The sequence below is a fragment of the Thermobia domestica genome, chromosome 6 (genome assembly GCF_964235325.1).
Source record: "Thermobia domestica chromosome 6, izTheDome1.hap1.1, whole genome shotgun sequence".
Taxonomy (NCBI): domain Eukaryota; kingdom Metazoa; phylum Arthropoda; class Insecta; order Zygentoma; family Lepismatidae; genus Thermobia; species Thermobia domestica.
The window spans coordinates 137,177,734-137,201,623 of NC_137459.1; the positions used below are offsets into that span (position 1 = coordinate 137,177,734).

The following is a 23,890-nucleotide window of genomic DNA, read 5'->3' on the forward strand; positions in this document are numbered from 1 at the left end:
AGTATTACCCCTGCAAAATTTCAGAAACTTAGGTTAATGTCTTCTGTTCTGGCAAAGTCTCTGATGTTTCGAAAATTTGGTAAAAAATAGGAAAAATCTAAAATATTTTAAATTTTCAATAGAATCGTAGACCACATTGGTGTAGCACGGGAAAGTTGTACCTACATATAGGTATTACCTGTGTGAAATTTCAAAACCCTAGAGCCATATGTTATGTTCTGGCCGGGGGTGAAAAGTTTTGAGAATTCGTTGAAAAATTCACAATATTTATTTTTTTAAAATTTTTTTTAATATTATACATTTATCACAGGATCTTTCATGGTAGTAAGGAAAAATCGCGTTTACATATATTTAACAACTATAAAAGGTTTCATAACTTTGGAATAATAAATGAACAGGCATTTCTGACCGATCAAATAACAAAGCGACTAATATGTACCGGGCCGGTTGATGTGCAAGAAACGAGTAAAATTCAAAAGCGTTTCAATAGAAAGTCAAATTGTTTTCTTTGTAATTCTGAAAGTAATGCCTCAATCAGCCCGTTTCATGGCTCATCGTTATCGGATGTAGGATATGCAGTTCACAACAACAAATTCAACATTTTCAGAGGAAGAAGACGCAAACAAAATGGAGGTGGACATCGATGCAAGTGCACGTTCTTTGCCTCGAACAGCGTCGTCCCAAATGCTACTGAAGCTTACAAATACCGCCATATTAAGCCAAAGATTCGGGGTATCACTTCAAGCCATTGCTGCAATAGCCAGAGGTGTTTTACATGACATAGGCCTAATCAGCACATCGGATACAACGTTAGTGCCTGACAAGATCAAAATATGAAAAGAAAGATCTCGAACTATGAAAAAAAAACTAAGAAGTGAGAGTTTGGAAAATGTATGTGTTCCTATTTTAGTTCTTCACTTTATGGTTGACTTCAAAACACATTGTCAAGACAAAAACTTGGCGAGAACTACTTTAGAGAACATTAATAGAAGAACATTATTCTCTTGTGAAGAACCTCTTTCCAAGTTGGACACGTTACACTTACCGCTAGATCCAGTCTGGACATTTCTGAAAATATAATCAACTATATCACAACAGGGGTGCTTGGAGGTCTCAACAGCGTTATTGTGATTGGTTGTGATGAACACCGGTGAATACAAGAGTCCATAATGGAGAACTTCGCTGCCTTGAATTAAAGTTAGGCAAACTTGTTCAATAAGGTGCTTGCCTCCTTCATTTCAATGAATTAATCCTACGTCAATCGTTCCAGTTCCTTGATGGCCCCACTTCTAGCCCTTCCTTATACTCTGGCAGCATTGGAAAGTCTTTGGACGGCTGCGAGCAGCTTCCATTAGTAACATATGAGCCAATTGATTGTGCCTTCCTTCAATTGAACCATCCATTCCTATCAAGGATCAAAAGATATATTATGGATATTGTTCTTGTCATTTCCTCAGAAATGTGTCCAACAGATTTAGCCAAACGCGATCCAGGGCGACCCAACGTGTCTTGCTGGTTGACAACAGCGAACAGGGTCTTACGGCTGTATGTTTCTACAGCGAAATCTTTGGACGGCCTAAACACCACAGTAGAGTTGAGTTCATTATTAGAGTGTATGTTCCATTCTGGTTCGTATCAAAATTCAACATTCAATTAAGGATGGAGGTCGACACGTACACCAACTCATTGTTACCTCTAGATATTTGGACAAAACTCAAGTCGACGTAATCGACACTGAGATTTCGCGAAAGCTTTTCGTCGCATATACAGAAAAAAAAATATGATTGCGATGCTAACCGACGAAAGATCACATGTTCGAAAAGGTACAAAAGCAAGAGCCAGAGAAGTTAAAACAACAGGTAAAACATATTTGTGTTCGCAAACTAAACATTCTTCAAATAAATTTTGAAGCTAAGGACTGCATTTACATGATCAACTGGCAGACAATCCAAGTGACACCACCACCAGTCATCAATAACATAACATCCTAGGATCTGCAAACCATGCTGCAAGAAGAAGTTCCAACTGAATGGTCATTCGCTGAGATCCCATGCCACACCCAAGTTATGGAAAGAACTCTACAACTAGTTACTGAACACTCCATGAAAGTTTTCGGTCATGAAAGCCGTGACGACTTCATTTGGACTACCTTAAAATCCAGAAAAAAGTATGTCATCATTCAGGTTCATGGGTCAGTATAATATGTGAATTGTGAAACCTTCGCGAAAAATTTTAACAAACATGAAATTGAAAGACGATAAGATTTTTAAGGTATTCGTTTATTTTTCTGTTTGTTAGAACATAAACAATAATATTCTAATACGTCAGGTATTTGTGTGAATGAAACATTTGAAGCCTAATAACTGTATAGTTCTAAAATGTTTCTGCTTTACTTGAAACACGTGACTAATTGTGACTGGAAGAATATGGTTCAAGTACTAGTAAGAAAAAAATATGTAAGTTCAGGCCAACTGCCAGAAGAGAAATATTTATCCCGGGGTTCTGAAACATGTTATAGTAGTTAAATATGTAAACACAACTTTACGTTACTATTATGAAAGATGCTGTGATAAATGTATAGTATTAAAAAATAAAAAAAAATATAACTGTTTTGAATTTTTCAATGAATTTTCAAAATTTTGCACCCCCTGCCAGAACATTAGTTATGATTCAAGGGTTTTGAAATTTCGCACAGGTAATACCTATACATAGATACGCCTTTTCCACATTACCGCGAAAGTTACTACGATTCTATTGAAAATTTACATTTTAGTTTTTCTATTTTTTTTACCAAATTTTCGAAATTTCATAGGCCTTTCCAGAACCGAAGATATTATCCTAAGTTTCTGAAATTTAGCAGGGGTAATACTTACACCTCACTACCGCAAAGAAATGCTCAAACTTTCGATTTTTTCGAACCCCTAATAGTCAACTAATAGTTTATGTTCATTATTTATGTCTATTTTCTACATATTACTTGCAGAGACTATTCTGAATAAATGTTTATTTTAGAAATGTTCCATTAAAGCTTAGCAATAGGGTAATTAATATTTATCAGTATTTCAATTTTTTATAAGTTTTTCCTTCCGGTTATGACAATGATTAGAAATGAAGACTTCTCTTCTCATACAATTCTTGCTAATTGTAAAGTGTTTAAAAATCAAAATTCTGAATTATTGGAAATATTTATTTAATTAATATGAAAAAGATAATACTAAGGAACGTGATTAGAATAAAACATTGTTGCTTAACGAATTGACAAAGTCAAGCTTTTCTAAAACAAAAATGTACTGAAATGTAAGGAATTTGAACTTATGATCGTTTCAGTTATAATTTCAAGCGGCTTTCTTGCAACTGAGTCAATCAAATTTCCATTTGCCCACAAGTATTTTGTTAAATCACATTCATGTTTACCAAAGTAGATGTGGATAACACTGCTGATAAAGAACTGTATCGACGTCATTCTTCCGAGCAGAACTAGAAGAATAACATCTAAAATTTACGATGGAACTCTAAGAAACAGTTATTCTTCTTACATCCTCTGATAGAATTACCAAACTGATTATTACGAATGCAGGACAAAATTCAACATGACAAACCATAAGTAAAATTAAGACAAAACGGACTAAATTCAAGAAACAGCATCATAGGCACAGATTAATAAAATAATGATTTTTTTCTTCAACTGTTATACATATAAAATGTTATCAGAAATTCTTCACTTTACGGAAATAACATTTAAAAAATATGCTGAAAATCCAATAAAGGACGTAAGATTGTTATAGTAAGTACATATTTCATATCTTGATCTTTGCTTTTAAAAAAACTTGATCAGTATTTAAGAATTAAAATACATATTTATATATTACTCAAAACAAAAGACTGCTATGTGGTACCGCACAAGAACTATATTTTTAAAATCAAACAGCATCACAGTTACCTTCCGCAATTAAAATGAATGGTCTTACTGTAATATGCTAAACGTCTTTCAAATGTATTAAAGGTATAATAAATAGGAATACTCAGAACTTTTCATATGGGTATCTGTGAAAATAATTGAATCTAACCTGCTCTTTTATTGTAACAATTTTACTTTTTATAGAGTGTTCAACATTTTAAAATAAAGAAAAAGTAATTTCAGTTGAAAAATACAGATAACATTTTAGAATATATGAAAATTGAAGGGAAAAAATAATCATATAGCGTGTGCCCTGGTTCATCCAATATATACTCTTGTGATTTTGTCCCTTGGATTTTGTCCTCGTCAGAACTTTCCTTGCATTTTTAAAAAAAAATGAATTTAGTTCCCGACCTGTAACTACAGCCATTTTATACATGAGTTCCGATCTGCATACAAACAGGCTAGGAATCAAGCTTTTCGGTGCTGCATTTCTCTAAACAAAAAAAATTTTCCTCACATAGAATTCCATGTATCCAAAGATTAGGCAGAACAGGTGTTCCCGTTCTGTATAACGATAAGATCATTTAAAATATTTTCTACAAGGCTTTAGGCAGAACGAGAATGAACCTTTTTAATATTGTACCCCCCTAATTTGAGAATTGTAAGGAATTCATTTCAGGGGCGTTGAAAATTTTAGGACGTGCTGGGGGTTGTGAGGGGTGTAGATAAATCACTAACTGGCCGTTTCGACATGGGCTCTTTTGACACGGGGTCATTTTCACCTGTGCCTTTTTGAGGCGGGGTCCTTTTGACCGGGGTTCTTTTGACGCATGGCCCTTTTCACTCGGGCCCTTTTGTCGCGAAGACCTTTTCACCCGGGCTCTTTTGACGCGGGGCCCTTTTGACTTGTGTTCTTTTAACGCAAGACCCTTTTGACTCGGGCTTTTTTGTCGCGGAGACATTTTGACCCGGGACCTTTTCTAGCGGGAACCTTTTCACCGGGCGTGTTTTACATAGGACACTTTTCATTCGTTTTTTTTTGTCTCGGAGCCCTTTTGACCCGGTCGCTTTCGACTTGGACCTTTCTGTCCTCGTCCTTTTGTGGGCCCTCCGGGTATATATAACGCAGCAGCTGAAATGCGTGGGGCAGGACCGGGTAAGAGGAAATCGATGATCGATCGGTACAGGGCGCAGTAAAATTAGTTACATCACTGGTCATATATATATATATATATATATATATATATATATATATATATATATATATATATATATATATATATATATATCTTTGTTTTCTGTCTACATCATGTCTGGAGATGAATGTTCAGGGTAATAGGCTACAGCAGCGATTTTAAAAAGTAAGACGATATTCGCTATCAATCTATATATATAAAAGAGAACGCACAAATCCTTTGTGAACTCATCACGCTAATACGGCTGAACCAATTTCTTTCATTTTTGGGGGGTTATTATGATTTGGACCCTAGATGGTTTTTATCATATCACTTTAATTTTTAATTACCAGTGTCTTGAGATAATTGACCATTCAAGTGTCCATACGTACAAATCCTTTGTTATTAGTTCATCATAGGTAAAAATAAACGTATTTATATGCAACCCGCATGACCATGTGACTCGGCGGGTTAACATAAATGACAGGCGCTGTAAAAATTATCTAAGTAACAACGTTTATTGCGTTCCGGGGTGACCGCAGCGAAGCGGGGTGAACGCTGCTAGTAATAAATATAATAACTTTTACCTTTATATATATGGCAATAAAATGAAACACTGTATATCGGTCTTCCCCCCCCCCGTTGGAAAAATCCTGCGGGCGTTAGTGATTATCATGCTGCTTAGTTACTGTATTATACTGTTCTATAGACGGAATAAATAATGCTGTGTTTTAATAATAAGAAGAACCTTATTTACATTTATTACGGCCCTTGCTTTACAACAGCTAAACATATCCTCGTTCAGGGTAATCAGTTTCCATTCTCAAGTAAGGTCAGTGAGGAGAATGAAATAATACACATCTAGAACTTAAAAGTGTCCTGCGAACATGTCGTAGTAAATTCCTTAAGAGTAAAAAGCGCTAATAGCAGTTATTAGCTCGGTCTCTCCTTATAGTCCGTTAGTGAATCACATAAATGTTACAGATATTGTATCTCTTTCTTTCTCGTCTGTCGGTATCATGTCTGAAGATTAATGTTTGACAAATATTCTACATGGAAATTTTAAAAAGGAAGATGATTTACGCTATCAGTGATAGATGTTGTAGTGTTTAACTTAACATGTAAGACAATAAATTGAAAAACCAAGAATACAAATCTTTTCAGAGATGACAATGCAGCGATGCTTCAAATCTGTGCTTACTCCCTATACCTACGTTATTTCCCTAGTCAAAATATATATATAAACTCTATAATATATAAACTCAAAATATATAAAATTAATCATAAATTCTTATGCAACCATCCCGTCCTTGGAGTACTTCGCGGTCACATACCCGTCACGGCGATGTAAATGCACTTTCATTTTTCACATATTTCACAACGCCGTTTACAGTGTTAGCTTGACTTTGGCGTACATTAATTGATATAGACTTGTGTGCATTGCCATTTCGACGATATATGTTCATAGATGGACTAACGGAAAGCATTTTTTTGCGTCGGCTTCTATTGACTAAGGACTAGAAAGACCTCAGACTACAATGGATATTTGAATATCGCCTACGTTGTACGGTCTACTTAGTGATAGATAGTCGTGTTTTGGGGTGTCTTGCCTCTACCTGCCATGCAGCGATGGTCGCATACATGTTAGACATCATCGTGAAGATAATTAGACAGCGTTCAATTTGAGCTTCATACAGCCCGAACGACAGCTGTGATAATCTGAGATTGGTAACTATACACAATCTAGGTTGTTACTTGATATCGACGGTAACCTCAGTAATGATCGCTACGTCAGGAAGGTTCTAGAAGCCGAAGATATACGTGCATTTGACTTTCTTGTTACTTTTGTTTCATTACGTCACTTTTTGTTAATAGAAAAAGTGGACAGAGAATTAGTCAAGAACACAACTAGTGTGGCTGTGCGAATGTTTTTGTTAAATACAAATAAAAAAAGCTTAATTCAAAACTTTCCAAATATTTACAGGGCGGATTTATTAATTTATATAACTTGGAAGTAATTTGATTTACACGTAACACGTTAGAACTTAAATTAAGGAAACTTATTCCAGCGGTACGGTTCTGCTCATCAAATGGAATACGTTCTGCCACATAGAAGCAACAATACAGATCTATAATTTTAACTCAAGACAAGTCAATGTGGATCTAGTCGCCCGCTGGAAGAGTGGAGAGCAGAAAGAGAGAGAGAGAGAGAGTGAGAGAGAGAGAGAGAGAGCATAATCTTCAGCGATATATTTTTTTAGTTCACAGGATTTAGGAGACATTAAAAACATGAAGGTTAAAATTGCAAATGTAGATAAAGAAGGAACACCAACCTCTCGTTTTGTGGCAGTGGGAATCCATCCAAAGTCCAGGAGATTTGCGGAGTAGGATTTCCAGAAGCGCTGCACTTGAGTGAAACAGATGGTCCCGGCTGCAATGTCTGTTCAATGAACCGATATACCAGCTGAGGATAAACCTCTGAAATAAAAAATAGAAGCAATCAAAACTGAGTGAGACAAAATGTAAACATGAATTATATCAAAGAACGAAACAACATACAATAAAATATGTACTGTTATATATTTTCATATCAGCATTCACGTTCAATAAAATTTCAACTTCCATCTTTTGGTTCTATATGCCTATTCTTTTGTATGATTTCAGCGAACATGAGATTTTATTCTGAACCAATTTGATGACCTATAATATGTCACCTTTGAAGACAGACATACTACTTATACTGAAAGAAGCTATCTTTTAAAGTGATAAAATGAGATTTAAATATTTAACGTGTCATATGCTACTAGAATGTCGATGAAAACATCCTACTAAAACACCTGCTACATCAAAAGAGCGTTGTAAATCAATATTTAACTTTTCCTTCATAAACAGCAAGGTGTTGATGCAAGGTATATCGATTAACATAATTGCAACTTTCTATTTCCGATTTCTTGCTCCCGTTTGACTTCTGTCTGAAATTGAGTTAAAGGGGATAAGCAACCAGATCATAAAAATGAAATTGAAATCTTTCAATTTTACGTCCCACGCTTATGTCGGCTAGACTAAAGGAGACAGTGGCGATGACACTACAGTACACCCTGGTGAATACACCAGTGTTTCGACTGTTTTTGCATATCGTGTACTAAAGTGTGTGGTACGAAGAAAGTTCTGAATAATATGACACCTCATCGGGGATGTCGGAACAATCTCAAGAACTTTTGTTATATATGTGGAGTTTTCACTTTCCAAAGGTACAAAACGAATATGAGTGACATAATCAGAAAAGCATATAGATGTTATTTTGGTATGGCCGTTTGTCACCAAGAAAAAGAATGGACACCACATCCTGCTGTGTTACCTGTTACATGAACTTGATTAAGCTATAGAAAGTTGAAAGGAACTCCATGCCTTTTGCTACATGTATGATATGATGAGAACCATGGGACCATATAACAGAATGTTATTTCTGTCTTGCAAAGGTTAAGGGGTTCACAAACCGTAAATCGAAGAATATTACTATCTACCCTAACGTAACGTCAGCAACAAAAACAGTGCAACACTCTCTAAATTGACCAGTGCTTACAAGACCTGCAAATGATAGCTACAGTGATAATACCCCGAATGCTGATGTTAGTGTTTCATTATCTCCAGATAAACATGGCCCTACGTATTGTCCTCCAGGTACTCTCTCTCCAATCATTTACAATCAAGCTCATCTCAATGACTTAGTCCGTGACCTGGGTTTAACTAAGTACAAAGCAAAACTTCCAGCATCAAGGCTGCAGGAACGCAATCTACCGCAACTAGGTACAAATATAACCTGCTGCAGCCACAGAGAACGAGAAATTCTTCAACGTTTCACCTCCAGTGAACAATTGTCCTTCTGTAACTACATAAACGGTTCAATGGCAGCTCTAACCACACACTACCACTCAAAGGGCTGGTGAATCTTCATCAACGCGTGCAAGACTAGTTTGAAAAGGGAGCTTCTTCATAATGGCTTCAATTCCAGTTACACATGCTTCGACAGGGAAAGAATCATATGATCTTCTATACAATATGTTAGTTTCCATCCAATATAATATTTATCAATGGAAAATTTGTTGTAAATTAAAGGTTGTTGCAATTATTTCGAGAATGCAACAAGGAAACATCAAATATGCTTGTTTTCTTTATGAATGGACTACATAAGAAAAGAATGACCTAAAATAGTGGACAGTTGGATAAAAAATTTCAGCGCCAAATATAGTTGGCCACTAAGATATCATCATTCATCTACTTCATATTAAATTAGGATTGTTTAAGCTATTGGCGAAGGCAGTGGATAAAGGTGGCAATGATTTTGAGTATATCTTCTCTAAATTTACCAAGTCATATCCAGCGAAAAGAAAGGAAGGCGTGTTTGTGGGTCTATAAATCCGTGAACTAATACGTGACCCTGTGTTCGAAGCCAGATTAACGGACAAAGAAAAAGGGACATGGATTGGTTTCAAGAATGTTACATGCAACTTCCTGGGCAAGAAACGGACACATCATTACAAAGACTTAGCAACATAAAATAATCAACACGTATCAATCCTTGGGATGCAACATGCCCGTGAAAGTACATTTTATTCACTCTCATCTGGATTACTTAACAGCTAATTGCAGTGACTTTTCGGATGAATATAGTGAGAGGTTCCATAAGAACATACAAACATTAGGAAAACGTTATGAAGGAAAGTGGTTGCCTTAATTCTGGCTGACTATTGCCGGACGATTGCCAGGGACCGTAAACATAGTACACACAAGCGGCAACCACAAGTCACTTTGTGAGTTACACTTCTTTTCACTTTGAAATCACCAAACAACATGTCTCCATTGTTTTCATGGTGATTATGTGTGTTTATAATGATTTGTGTATTAATTTCATATGCAAAAGTCAGTTGTACTTTGCGCTACCAGACGTAATATAGCTTCTACTACAGTATTGATTGCAAAGCATATATTACTAAATATTTCCAAAACTATCCCTGACAGAGCAAAACAAATTATAGATGCGCATTTCGGAGGTCTGTTGAAATAACAATCAGTCCCAGAAAAGAAGAAAAAGTTGAGTTTTGTCGAACAGGGTAATCAATCTTCCATATCCAAAGTATTTAATTTAATTTATAAATACAATGAGAAAAAAATGTACACGGTACGTAAAATCATATGTTACATGCGTAAATTATGTAGTTTTTTGGATTTAAGCGTACAATAAACGTATAACTTAAAACGTATGTTTTATAATACTTTCTGTATAAGTGTTGTATAAGTGTTGTGAGACAATATAGGCGGTCAGGATCTCACATACAAATGGACGTATATAACATATAGCTAACGAAGGTAACATACATATATGTATGCAATATAAGGAAGACTGCTAGATATCAGACATCCTGCAACGGTATGATATAACTTCTAAGGGCAGTCCCTATGTAGCATACGGACAACGTATACTCCATACTGATTTCTGCAGTAAGCAAGAGGATTCCGTATATTTGTACAATATACGGCTGTCCCGAGAACGGATTTCTCTCACCGGTCAGTGTATTTCCATATTTTGATAAGTTTATGATATTGGACCACTTACAAATAGTAACAGATTAATATTCATTTTAGTTATGTGCTACTGTAGCTTAAATTCTGTTCTTCTCACAGAGAAAAAAAAAATGAAATGAAATCTCTGAGTTTTACGTCCCAGGCTTAGGCCGGTTAGGCTAAAGGAGACGGTGATGATGAGAGATGAATGAAATGGTGGAATGAAGAACGTGGGAGGAAACGGGAGAACCCCGAGAAAACCCACGCACACAGTGTTCTCTTCTCACAGAGAGTATAAGTTGTATGGAAAGCATTTGAAAGTAAATAAAACAATGAAACAAATAAATAAGGAAAAGTGAAGTCTTCGGCGTTGTCCTTGGCAATGTAGATTAAACAAACAAATAACAAGCGGAAAAGCTTATGTCGTTGCCTCTGTTAATATAAATGAAATAAATTAATAACGAGGAGCAAAGTCTGCTCCTGTCAATTTTCGGGGCAGTTGGCATGTAACTTTCTTGCTTAGATGCCATGTAGATGTCACTAATCAGCGTAGTGATCCCGAAAATTATGGATTCAACAATAATATTGGTCATTTTGCATATGCTGCTTTTCACACACATCCATGACGGATAGGGGTTAAAGTTGGACGTCAACAGCGTCGGGATCATCATCATTACTATTCATCTTAGTGATCACTACAAATATGAATTTGATATTAATATCCTTCGTCCCGGGTATTTATCTTCCCCTTGTGTGCATACATTGTGACTCCCTCGTAATTAACATGTGCAAAGAAAATGAAAGAACCTAACTTCGCATGAGATTATTTCTACTGAATATACAGGGTGTTTCAAAACAACACCGACAATATTTGGGAAGTGATTCCTGACACCAAGATAAGACAAAAAGTATAGATCAACCAGGGTGCACAAATACTTCCTTTCGGAGTTATAGGCCCCCGAAAACATGAAAAAATGAACTTTAAATGTCCATAGCTCCAAAAGTATGGGACCTACCGCAGTCGGGTCAAGACTTCGCTTAGGAACTAATATGTGCCCTATGCATATATCCAAGTTTCAGAATCCTGCAATACCTTTGCAACAATTTTTATAGAGGTAGCTGGTGAGTTCTTCTGATTATATGCCCGTAGCCAAATTTCCTCTATAAAATTTGTTGTGTCGGTACCTTATGATTCTGAAACATGTACTTTTGGATAGCGCACATATTAGTTCCTAAGTGAAGTCTACACGCGACCACAGTAAGTCCCATACTTTTTGAACTATGGATCTTTAAAGTTATTATTTTTTTATATTTCCGATAGCCTATAACTCCGAAAGGAAGCATTTATGCATCCAGATTGGTCTATACTTTTTGTCTTATCTTGGTGTCAGGAATCACCTCCCAAACGTTGTCGGTGATGTTTTGAAACACCCTATATATCAACTTACCAATTCAGTGATTCTAAGATCCTTCCTCCTATGCTAAAAGCTGAAAACACACTCACAAACATATTGTTTGATTATTAGTGAAGAAGGAAATAAGTCAACTTGTCGTGCATATGACATAGTTTCCACCGCTTAAAAAGAAAAGAAAATCAAGTAGCCTTGCTACTGACGCTCCCATTAAGGTTTAACTCTAAAAATGCAATACATAAATAAATATAAACATATATAAAACATAAATGATACATACCTATTTTATCATATCATAAGTTACAGTAATCTAAGGAGCTCAAATCTGTAATCAAGGAAGAAGATGGATCATTTTCCTGTTCCCGAGAAATTGAATTCGCAAAATAATCATGTAAGTCTTTTAAGAAATTTAAGTTAACAACAGTAATTTGCCTATCTAATTGTTTCTGTCTGTATGTATGTATCTCTTTCTCTCTCTCTCTCTCTCTCTCTCTCTCTCTCTCTCCCTCTCTATTTTCATTTATAATTGAGGAATCAAGAAGTAAACAAACATGCATTTGTCGTATTTCTTTTTTTCATCGCAAAAAGAAAAACATGTGCTCATATCCTCTTCTTAAAGCCGCAAAAAATGCTTTAATAAAACTATTAATATTGTAGTTTGCATAACATTAAAAAAAAAATGTTTCCCTCAAATGCCAAGATCTAAGATGATAAAGTTATTAAGAAAGGCAATGGAGGTTACTTTTCCTTGTGTCATTAGTGCACTTTAGATAGTTGAACTGATTACAAAGAAAAATTACTTTATTTTACAATATATATCTGAGATTCCTTGTAAATAAGGTTTTGCGTACGAGCCTTTGATGCTTGAGGACCGGGTTCGATTCTCAGTTTGAGCCCATGTGGTGTCGGTCCTAAGTTAAGCGTGAGATACAGGAGAGATGCTTAACGGAGATACAAAACAAAACAATGTTAATTGATTGATTGATTGGAGTGTTTAGAGTTAGGAAATATTTCTGGGCTTTCGGTATCTATTGCAGTTATTATTATTATTATTATTATTATTATTATTATTATTATTATTATTATTATTATTATTATTATTATTATTATTATTATTAGGCATTCTACCTTTCAGCAGGTCCTGGAACCAATGACGATTTTTTTTCAATTTTAGATTTGGGCCTTTAAATGTTTCTTCCACTTTTGTCGATCTTCAGCTCCCTCTTTTAATTCACAATATTTTCTCCTATCTTTCAAATCATCGATCAGCTGTGTTATTCTTCTTCCTATCCCTTGCTTTAATTCCATCTTTCCTTCTATGGCGTGTGAAGAAGACAATTTCTTCTCAAGATGTGTCCAATCCAATTGGCCTTTCTACGGAGGATGGTGGCTAGAAGTGTCCTCTTCTCTCCTATCCGTTTTAAAACATCTTCGTTGTTGTTCTCTCTGTCCATTTTATCTTCTCCATCTTCCTCTAAACCACATTTCGAAGCTCTCCAGATATTTCTTCTCTAACTTCCGTAATGTCCAAGTCTCTGAACCATGTCGTCCAATGCTCCATATATAGCACTTGACCAACTTAAGTCCAATAATAAGCCTGTAACGTATGAGAGGTGATGCCCCTTGGCGATCACGTTACCCGGGAAAGTGGGAGAAATAAATAAATGGGGAAGAAAGGATGTTACGTAGTACCATTATTCGAAGTACTCAACACATTTACCTGGCATGGATGAGAAAAATTCAGGTAAACCTCACTCTGGATGGCTTCCCTGAAAAAAAAAATAACTCCTTTGGACCGAGTGTGTCCACCTGTAATCAAACCCGGGACAACTCGCATCCAAGGTTAGTGCATTAACAACTACACTACGCGGGGCCACAACTAAAGTGTTTAATAGGGACATCACCAGCAAATATTATATATAGTCTGGGGATGTATACTTCACCTAGAAAAAAGTGTACACAAAAAATGTTAAATTGATTGTCCTATGTTCTTCATACATCTTTAAATATAAGTGGATAATAAACAATTAATATAACATAAACATGAAAGGAATTCCACGGAAAATTCTTAATATTTAATGCAGCCTATTCAATTATGTTTCCTCACTATTAAATAACCCTATTATTCACAAATTTATTCACGAAGTTAGCGATATTTATACACACACAGGGGACACAGGATTCATTATATTCTACTTTTCTTGCAGTAACTTAATGTTTGCATTTTTACCTACTATTACATATCAACAAAAAAACATTATGTAAATAATTGAAGAAGTACCAGGTGATTTTCCTTTAAGGTGGCGGTCATAACGTATTATTTCGTAACGCTGATCTGTAATAGTTACTTGTCAGTTCTCAGAGAGATATCACTTTTTTATCGTCATTGATTTATTTTCTAATATATTTCTTTTATTATTATTATTTTTGTGCCTTAGAGGGATTCCTTTCCCTAAAGATCATGGGAGTGAGAAACTCCGCTTTTGAGTTTCCTTTCTCCTCTCCCTCTACCTAAACATTCTCCCCGGAGGTTTTTAGATCATTTAGAGTGTTTATATTTCGACCTGTCTGCGTTGGCACAGAAGTTTCACTCGGCTGAAGTTTTCGACTCATCCATATTTATTGGACGTCTGTGTTGGAAAAGCTGATACCAGGAGAGAGAGTCAGAAGAAGGTTTGAGGAAGTTGCTTAACTCCAACCCTCAAAGGCCAAGAATTCTAACGCAGACATTTCAATGTCATCGCATTGCAAGACAAACAACGAACAGGTTGCGTTTGTTATCACTTCATACTTGACCCGAATAGTTCCCCTTTTCACAACGCAAGGAGAACGAAAACAACGGCAAGGGCTGAGGAGAAACTGTTTCAACGGAAAAGAAAATAACTTGGAAATCTTCTGAAGAGAGAAGCTTGTTATTGTAAAAGCAGTATTTGTTCAGCAAGAAACATGGCGAGTTTTCGAAACAGGAAACCCAAACTGAAAACAAGAACGTTGTTTTAGTAAAAACACGCTTATTATTAAAAGAAATACTTTCCCTAGCAGTCATTCTGTGATATTGTTAATACTGAATGCATTATTACTTTTTAGTTACTTGTGTCCAAAGCTTTCTCGGTGTTATCTCGTATCTTTTAACTCTAAATTCTGGAACGTTTCTTACTATATATCTTGTCCATTTCAATATTAGCCGTTAGTACCCCAATGGTTATGGAACCATGGATATCTGTGTCCCTTTCTACATCAAATCTACACTCTTTGAATTTGTGGGTTAATTAGTGTACTCTGACCTGACTGCATCTTTGACTGTAATCTCTAATGCCACGTTCTACAAGGAGAAATTCGTGGATCATTTACTTATCCAAACTCCAAGAATGCAACAAACCATCCTTAAAATGTTAACATAAAAAAGACAAAGAAAGAAAAAAAAACAATAGAAACTGTAAAACACATAGAAAAAGTAAAAAAAAATAATAATTTGACACACCCACAAAAAACAGATAGTTTTTTTTTTTTTTAGTAAGCTTGAGAATTTTAAATTGTATGGGCTCTCTGTGGATTGTCGAGTGATCTGTATGCCCTGGGCCAATGAACACTCTTTGCATTCAGTTCTTTCTTGGCTGTTCAATACCCTCTTCCACCTTGTTTTCTCACTGTATTCTGGCATTCTTATTGTAACACAAATGTACATTATATAAAACTGACTGGACAAATTAGTCCGAGCTAGACGTCCTTTCCCCTCTTCAGGAGGGGATAAATTGTTTTATATAGGCAAATAGTTAGATAGTGTGTGACTGACTGACAGATCAATGCCCGAGCAAAACCGTTGAAGCTAGAAAATTGAAATGTGAACAGTGCATACTATTTGTGGCGTGAAGTACCACTAAGGAAGAACTTTTGGAAATTTGGCGACGAAGCGGTAATTATTATATTAAAATTTTCATATGCCGGAATCTCTAAAAATTACAGACATATAATTTGGTATATAGAAGTCTTATTTAAAATAATTAGCAGAGGCTTTAGTGTTTTTCAAAGAAACACTTTACCCAGAAGAGAAGAAAATTGGTGAGAATGTAGAAAGGTTGGGAATTACAATTACATAACGCGAATTCTTTTAAAATTAGAGACATAACACTTGATGTTTGGACTTGCCATTTAAAATAAAATGACACCTGTTTAATAAATTTCTGATACTTCTCCTTTTTTGTTCAAAAAAATTTAACACATGTTTAAGCGATTATTTTTAAAATATTTCTCCTAGGATGGAAGGAAAAATGTGGGAAGAAAGAAGGTAGGTGCAATTATTATGATAAAATCTGCATATCAAGGAATTCTTTAAGATTAGAGAAATGAAGTTTTGGCTCTTTATTTAAAATAATTAAATACATGTTTCATCGTTTCATTGTCTGTTCTAGAAGAGAAGGTTAACAAAAGGACACATTTCAGTTTTACTCCTACAATCATGAAATATAGTTTAAAGAAGATTGTGATGGTGAGAATGAATAAAATGACGGAATAAGGACAGCAGAAGGAAACGAGATGACCCCGAGAAAACCTACATACATTAGAAAAAAAGTGAGAAAGAAAAGGGGTGGGGTAGCAATCATTATAATACGGTGTACATATCTTGGAATATCTTAAGATTACAGACATTAATCTTGCTATTTAGACTTTTCACCTAAAATAATTAAATATGAAATAAAACTAAGTTTTACGCCCAACGGTTATGTCGCTTAGGCTAAAGGAGACGGTGATGATAAGAAATGAATGGAAATGATGGAAAGAAGGAAGTGAAAAGAAATGTGAGAACGCCGAGAAAAGCCACACACACTGTGTTTGTCCACTTCGAGAGAATTATCATAATTATAATCAAGCACAGTTTTGTAGAGATTGTAGGTGTTTGACCTAGAATGAAAGGAAAAGGGGTGAGGATGCTTTCATAAATTGTCCATTCAAGATGTCCAAATTATGTGCAAGGCCGAGCTCAGACGAATTTTATACCAAAGGTGCAGAAGAAAGAACCTAAAATATTATCCACAATGATATGTGATTGCATTTGCTAGTTTAGTAAATATATTCAGTCGCGTTTTCTCTGTTTCCGAAGTGGAAACTACTACACCATTGATTCTAAATGTATGGAAACAACAATAAGTATAAACGAATTTAAATAAGATGCATGAAACTTCGCTACAAAGGTACATTTTATATATTGGTTGTTAGTGTACTGAACCGTTTCAGCTGTAGGCTGTGTTAGTGTAGTTTACCATTTCCGTACTGCACCCAGCTGAAAGACAGACAATACCTAAAAAAGCTATGAAAAAATGGTATAATAAAAAAAATACAGTGTTAAAACATATGACAAGAAATTTATGGATATGACAAAATGTATCGTAGCGAACATAAATCTTTGACCACGTAATGGCGACTGCTTTGAAACAAATGCAGAGTATGAGAATTAAATCTGTCATATCTGTAGTTTCGTGCGGAAACAAACTTGAAAATCAAAGGTTTAAGAACAACTAAAGTTATTAATATAAACTTGCCGAAGATTATTAACTTATATCATCATAAAATAAACATGAAAGGCTTTTTGAAACGAAGAAATAACATACAATTTGCAAGCAGAGGCAAAGAAACCTAACGTAACCAGACTAACGAATCATTTAAGGCGTAGTGATCGTTGTTCAGTGGTCAAGGAGCTTGGCTACTAAGCTGGAGGTTCTTGGATCGAATCCACGTCGGACATGTTTTACTTAAGGAATTTTGATGGCGATTGATCGGCGATGAAAAACGTTTCATTATGTTCAAATATTTGAATACTCGGATGTTTCAATACTTGAACTATCAAATCTTCAGGAATAATACTAGTAATAATTATTATTATTATCTCCAAGAAGATTAAAAATTAGAAACTTATTATCGCTCAGGTCATACCATTACAAGCAGAAACGTGATATTAGGCAAAAATATTTCGGTTTTGTTTAATGTTACCTATGAGAAGAGGAATTTCTCATTGCAGTTCTGAAACAAATCGAACAAATCGGAATGAGACTTAACATTTTACATTCGACACGGGACAATGCTAACTGAAATTATCGTCTCGCTTTGGAGATGAGAATCGATGCGAGACAAAAGGTATCGTAAACATTTTTCGCCTAATCTCGATTCTCTAAATAGTATATGTAGCTCTTTAAGTAACAATTCCTCTGTAGACTGAATCTTATACGTAATTTTGTTATTTTGTATTTCAGAGCTCACTGAATTATGGTCTGTGTAAGTATTTTTGTATCAAAGCTTTTATAATTACATATCTGTATATTCTACAAGTTAGTTTATTATATGCCTCACTGTTCAATGATATTGAGTTATTTTTATTACAGTTATTTTCCTTAAAACGTACAGTAGAATATGGTAAAGACGGGGCAAACGGACATGCTAAGCAGTTATCTGTTGCTTGTATGAATACGAATGACCGAAGAGAACTCAAGATGTTTCTTACAAGCCAGTAAACTTTCTACAACTTAAAGGTATAATAAAGAAATCAGTTTGCCAGTTAGTCAAGGAGATATTAAACATTTAGTATATAAGGGTGCAAGGTGTCCATATGCCCCATGAGGTGGGGCAGAAGGACAAAAATAGTGGGGCAAACGGACAGTTACAGTTAGAGTTTACAGACCATTAACACTCTTACAATGAATACATAGAAAGTAAGCATCACGACAGTTTGGATCGCATTCTACATGGAAATAGAAGAAACAATGCTTAACATTTCCATTAGTTAAACTTCTAGCTCTAGCATAGAACAATGATTGCGCTACACACACACTAAGTGTTTTGTGACGTTGTAGAAAACCACGCACTGAATCTTTACCAGCCATTTTTACATCATTATTGAATGTGTGTTTATTTTTGGTTGCAACAGCAAAGTTGTACGCCAACTTTCGAAATTCGTAATTCGTAAAGTTAACCCAACGCCCATTTCATCCAAGGCGAGAATGTACTATGACTTCCAAATTTTCGGATTATGTGCGATGACATAACGCATCGTCGTAGTTTATTACAAGGGACATTGAAAGTTGTCGCTGCAGTTGACAGAACGTCTCCTTAAGCCTAGCCGGAAGAATCATGGGACGTAAAACAAAGATTTCATTTCATTTTCATTTCATTTGTAGTTGACAGAGCCATCTTGTCTTCGCGTATCACTCTAAGAGCAGCGGCCATGGACGCATCTTCCCATTTGCATCTATCTGTTGTGCGAGATCGATGACGTACCATCTCTGGAAAAAATGGTGGCACTAATAAGAAACCCGCCTCTTAAGTAATATCACACACAGAAATATTGTTTTCCTACTTCATATTAACCATTTAGGTCACTGTCTATTTGCCCCGCTAATTGTGTATCCGTCTGCCCTGCATACGCATTGGTTTCAAATATTTCTGACCCTACTTAATAGAGGCTACGTACTTAATAGAGGGGACTGAAAACTTCCCGTGTTCCGCAAACAATTCATGCATACAAACGGGTCATCCTTCAGGCCTAGTATGAGTCATAAATTGTTCTGAAACATCATTGTGTTACTAAGTTATTCTCCTCTTACTAGAAAAAATAATAATATTTTATTTCGCCATTTTCAACACGTTCCATATATTCGTTCAACAAAAATTGGTAAATAGGAACAGTTATTTTTTATATTTGTTCATAATTTTTTTTTAAATATCAATATAACGCATACATAATCCAATGTCTTTTACTCATAGAAAGATTGTTACTATGTATCGTGATGAGGACAAATCGTACTTAATTTCTGTTATGGCATCCGAAGGTTCGATTTTCATATTGTCCAGTAGCTGACACCTTCTTTTTCCCCCTCTTCTCTTTCCAAAGTATCTCTTATACGGCAGTTCATTCTTATAGAGGGCCCAAAAAATTCTTTTCATTTTTCATAACTTAGGTATGCTTATTTGCATTGGAATAGGAGGTAATATTGAGGTCCCAAATTTTCAGTAATAATAATAATAATAATAATAATAATAATAATAATAATAATAATAATAATAATAATATAGAATATAAATTCCATATGAGGACAGAATGTATTATAATCTGTAAAATCGCCCCTAGCCTTAGGCAAAAGTTGAAAAATAGTCGGTATTGGAGAAAAGTGCCAGGACCATAAGGACATACCCTCTGAATACATCCCTACAACTAGCTAAAAATTAAAACGGAAAGTTTCCAGTCAAATTTCATGTAGAAAGTAGGGATACTGAACTCAGGAAGAAAATTTGTTTTTAAGTAATGTTTATGCCGGCTAAGCTACAGAAGACCTCAGTTATGAGAATTAAAGAAATTTTGGAATAAAGAAAGTGGGATGAAGCGGAACCCGGAGAAAACCGACACACTGTTCAGCACAATGCCCGCTGGGCGGAAGGTGGGTGGAACAGTGTGATCCATTAAATTAACAACGCTTCAGTAATAATAATAATAATAATAATAATAATAATAATAATAATAATAATAATAATAATAATAATAATAATAATAATAATAATAATAATAGTAATAATAGTGGTATTAATAGTTTTAAAGTTGCCCTAAAATTTGGCAAAACTTACTGAAACGTAGGAATTTCGGGGAAGGGGTTACGTACCTCCAAGATACACCTCTGCAACTACCCAAATTTAAGCGACAGCTTTCCACTAAAGTTTCATGTAGGAAGTATTCTACTGTACATTTTAAGGAAAATAACTGTAAAAAATAACTCAATATCATTGAAAAGTAAGGCATATAATAAACTATTGAAAATGAAAATGAAATATTTGAGTTTTATGTCCCACGGTTATGCCGGTGAGGCTAAAGGATACGGTAATGATGAGTAATGAATGAAATGGTGGAATGAAGAAAGTGGGAGGAAACGAGAGAACCCCGAGGAAACCCACGCACACGGTGTTTGTCCACCACAAGGTTTACTTGGCGGGGGCTAGGATCGAACCCGGGACCCCAAGCACCAGAGGTGAACGCTCTACCACTGAGCCACCGCGGCCCCTATATAATAAACTAATTTGTAGAATATGTAGATGTAGTTATAAAAGCTTTGCTACAAAAATATATACACAGCCCATGATTCAGTGAGCTCTGAAATACAAAATAAGGCGAAAAATGTTTACGATACTTTTCATCTCGTCTCAATTCTCATCTACAAAGCGAGACGATAATTTGAGTTAAGCTTGTCCCGTCTCGAATGTAAAATGTTAAGTCTCATCATGATTTTCTTTGGTTTGTTTTAGAACCGAGATGAGAAATTCATCTTCTCATGTCAGTGGTAGAGCGTTCACCTCCGGTGCTTGGGGTCACTGGTTCGATCCCAGCTCGCGCCGTGTGGACTTTGTGGTGGACAAACATCGTGCTCGTGGGTTTTCTCGGGGTTCTCCCGTTTCCTCCCACTTTCTTCATTCCACCCTTTCACTCACCTCTCATCATCACCGTCTCCTTTAATCTAACCGGCATAAACGTGGGACGTAAAACAAAGATTTCATTTCATTTTTCCTCTTCTCATGGGCAACATTAAACAAAACCGAAATACTTTTTTTTTTTTTTTTGCCTAATATCCCGTTTTTGCTTGTAATGGTAATGCTTGTAATGCTTGTAATGCTCGCTTGACCTGAGCGATAATATTTGGTCTAGGAATTAATTCGTGCGGATGGACAAGAGATGGCGCAACGAACGGAGCGTCCCGCAGTTCCGTGTATCCACACATGTGTTGCAAACCCCTGTCATCGCGTATCGTTCGTAGTATAGGGCAGTGGATTAAAGCGTCAACAACACCAGTTTGTAGTTAAGTGAACATGGCGCAATTTGTGCCTGATAAAGTGTTTTTGCGGGGTGTCCTGCTGCATTACTTTAACATGCAGAAAAGTGCGACTGAAAGTCATCGTATTTTGGTGGAAGTGTATGGTGACCATGCTCTAGCTGAGCGAACGTGTCAGAAGTGGTTTGCATGGTTTAGAAGTGGTGATTTCGCCTTGGCAGACCAAGAGCGAGCTGGACAGCCAAAAAAATTTCAAGACGAAGAATTGACAGCATTGCTCGAGCAGGATTCGTGTCAAACGCAGGAACAACTTGCAGCAGCATTAGGCGTTGATCAAACAACAGTCTCCAAACGCTTGAAGGCCATGGGAATGATTCAAAAGATGTCACATTGGGTTCCACATGAATTGAAAGACAGACGTTGAAAGACGAAAAACCATTTGCGAATTGCTGCTTCAACGACAGAGCAGAAAGGGGTTTCTGCATCGAATTATTACGGGTGATGAGAAGTGGATCCATTACGAGAACCCTAAACGAAAAAAGGCCTGGGTGAAACCAGGTGAACCAGGTCCATCACAACGAAAACGAGATATTCACTGTGCAAAGGTTATGCTGTGCATATGGTGGGATATGAAAGGTGTGGTGTACTATGAGCTGCTGCAACCGGGTGAAACTATGAATGGAAAACGTTATCGACGACAATTAATGCGTTTGAAGCAAGCTCTGGCCAGAACACGACCAGAATGGGAGAACAGACATGATAAACTTATTGTTCAACATGATAACGCTCGCCCACATGTCGCAAAACCGGTCAAAACCTATTTAGAAAATGTCGGATGGGAAGTTTTACCCCACCCGCCGTATTCACCAGACGTTGCTCCTTCGGACTACTACTTGTTCGATTGCATGAACAACGATTTGATTGGACAGCGGTTTACTTCTTCAGAAGATATCGAAACATGGGTCTCTGACTGGATCGCTTCCAAGGATGAGGACTTCTTTCGCCACGGAATCCGTACATTGCCTGACAGATGGGCGAAAGTGGTGGTTAGCGATGGACAATATTTTTCTTAAGGTATTTGTGTATTTTGTGTTTGCACTACAGCTTCAATGTGTGCGTACCAACCGCACGAATTAATTCCTAGACCAAATAAGTTTCTAATTTTTAATCTTCTTGGAGATAATTAATATTATTATTACTATTATTATTCATGAAGATTTGATAGTTCAAGTATTGAAACATCCGAGTATTCAAATATCGGAATATAATAAAACGTGTGTCATTGCCGATCAATCGGCATCAAAATTCCTTAAGTAAAAAGAATGCCCGATGAGGATTCGATCCAAGAACCTCCAGATTACTAGCCAGGCGCCTTGACTACTGAACCACCATCAGTACGCTGTAAATGATTCGTCTTTAGTCTGGTTACGTTACATTTCTTTGCCTCCGCTTGCAAAGTTGTATGTTGTTGTTTCTTCGTTTCAAAAAGCCTTTCGTGTTTTTTTTTTATGATGGTATAAGTTAATAATCTTTGGCTAAGTTTATATTAATAACTTGAGCTGTTCTTAAACCTTTGGTTCAGAAATTTGTTTCTTTTCCACACGAAACTACAGATATGACAGATTTAATTCTCATACTCTGCATTTGTTTCAGCGCAGTCGCCATTACCTGGTCAAAGACTTATGTCCGCCACGACACAATGGAAATAATTAAAAGAGAGAGAAACAAAATAATACATTGACAAATAATGTTAAAGTAGCTAGTCATTCTTACTACAAAACAAAGAGGCTTGTTGGTGGTTGAAACGTATGGACACATCTCTATTTGCAATAATCCATTTCAAAGAAATTATTATAATAAATTGAAACTAATAAATTATACTTTTGTTTTAAATTAGCGTATTTAAGAGGAAGATATTGGGAAAATACCACTTTATTACAGACCGTTAGAAACAACAATTTTAAATAAGATTTAATAGCATTCACACCTCTGCAGACCTAAATGAACAAGTATTATACTGTTACTAATATATTTTTCAAT

At 35.8% G+C, this 23,890-nt stretch overlaps 1 protein-coding gene across 1 annotated transcript in view; it reads right to left on the minus strand.

Moving 5' to 3' along the window:
• LOC145687313 (cell adhesion molecule Dscam2-like) overlaps positions 1–23,890 on the minus strand; it is a 1,291,367-nt gene that overhangs the window by 530,080 nt on the left and 737,397 nt on the right. The window contains exon 7 of the mRNA XM_081760775.1: positions 7,410–7,554. Coding sequence (XP_081616901.1) covers positions 7,410–7,554 — 145 coding nt within the window. The remainder of the gene's footprint in view (positions 1–7,409; positions 7,555–23,890) is intronic.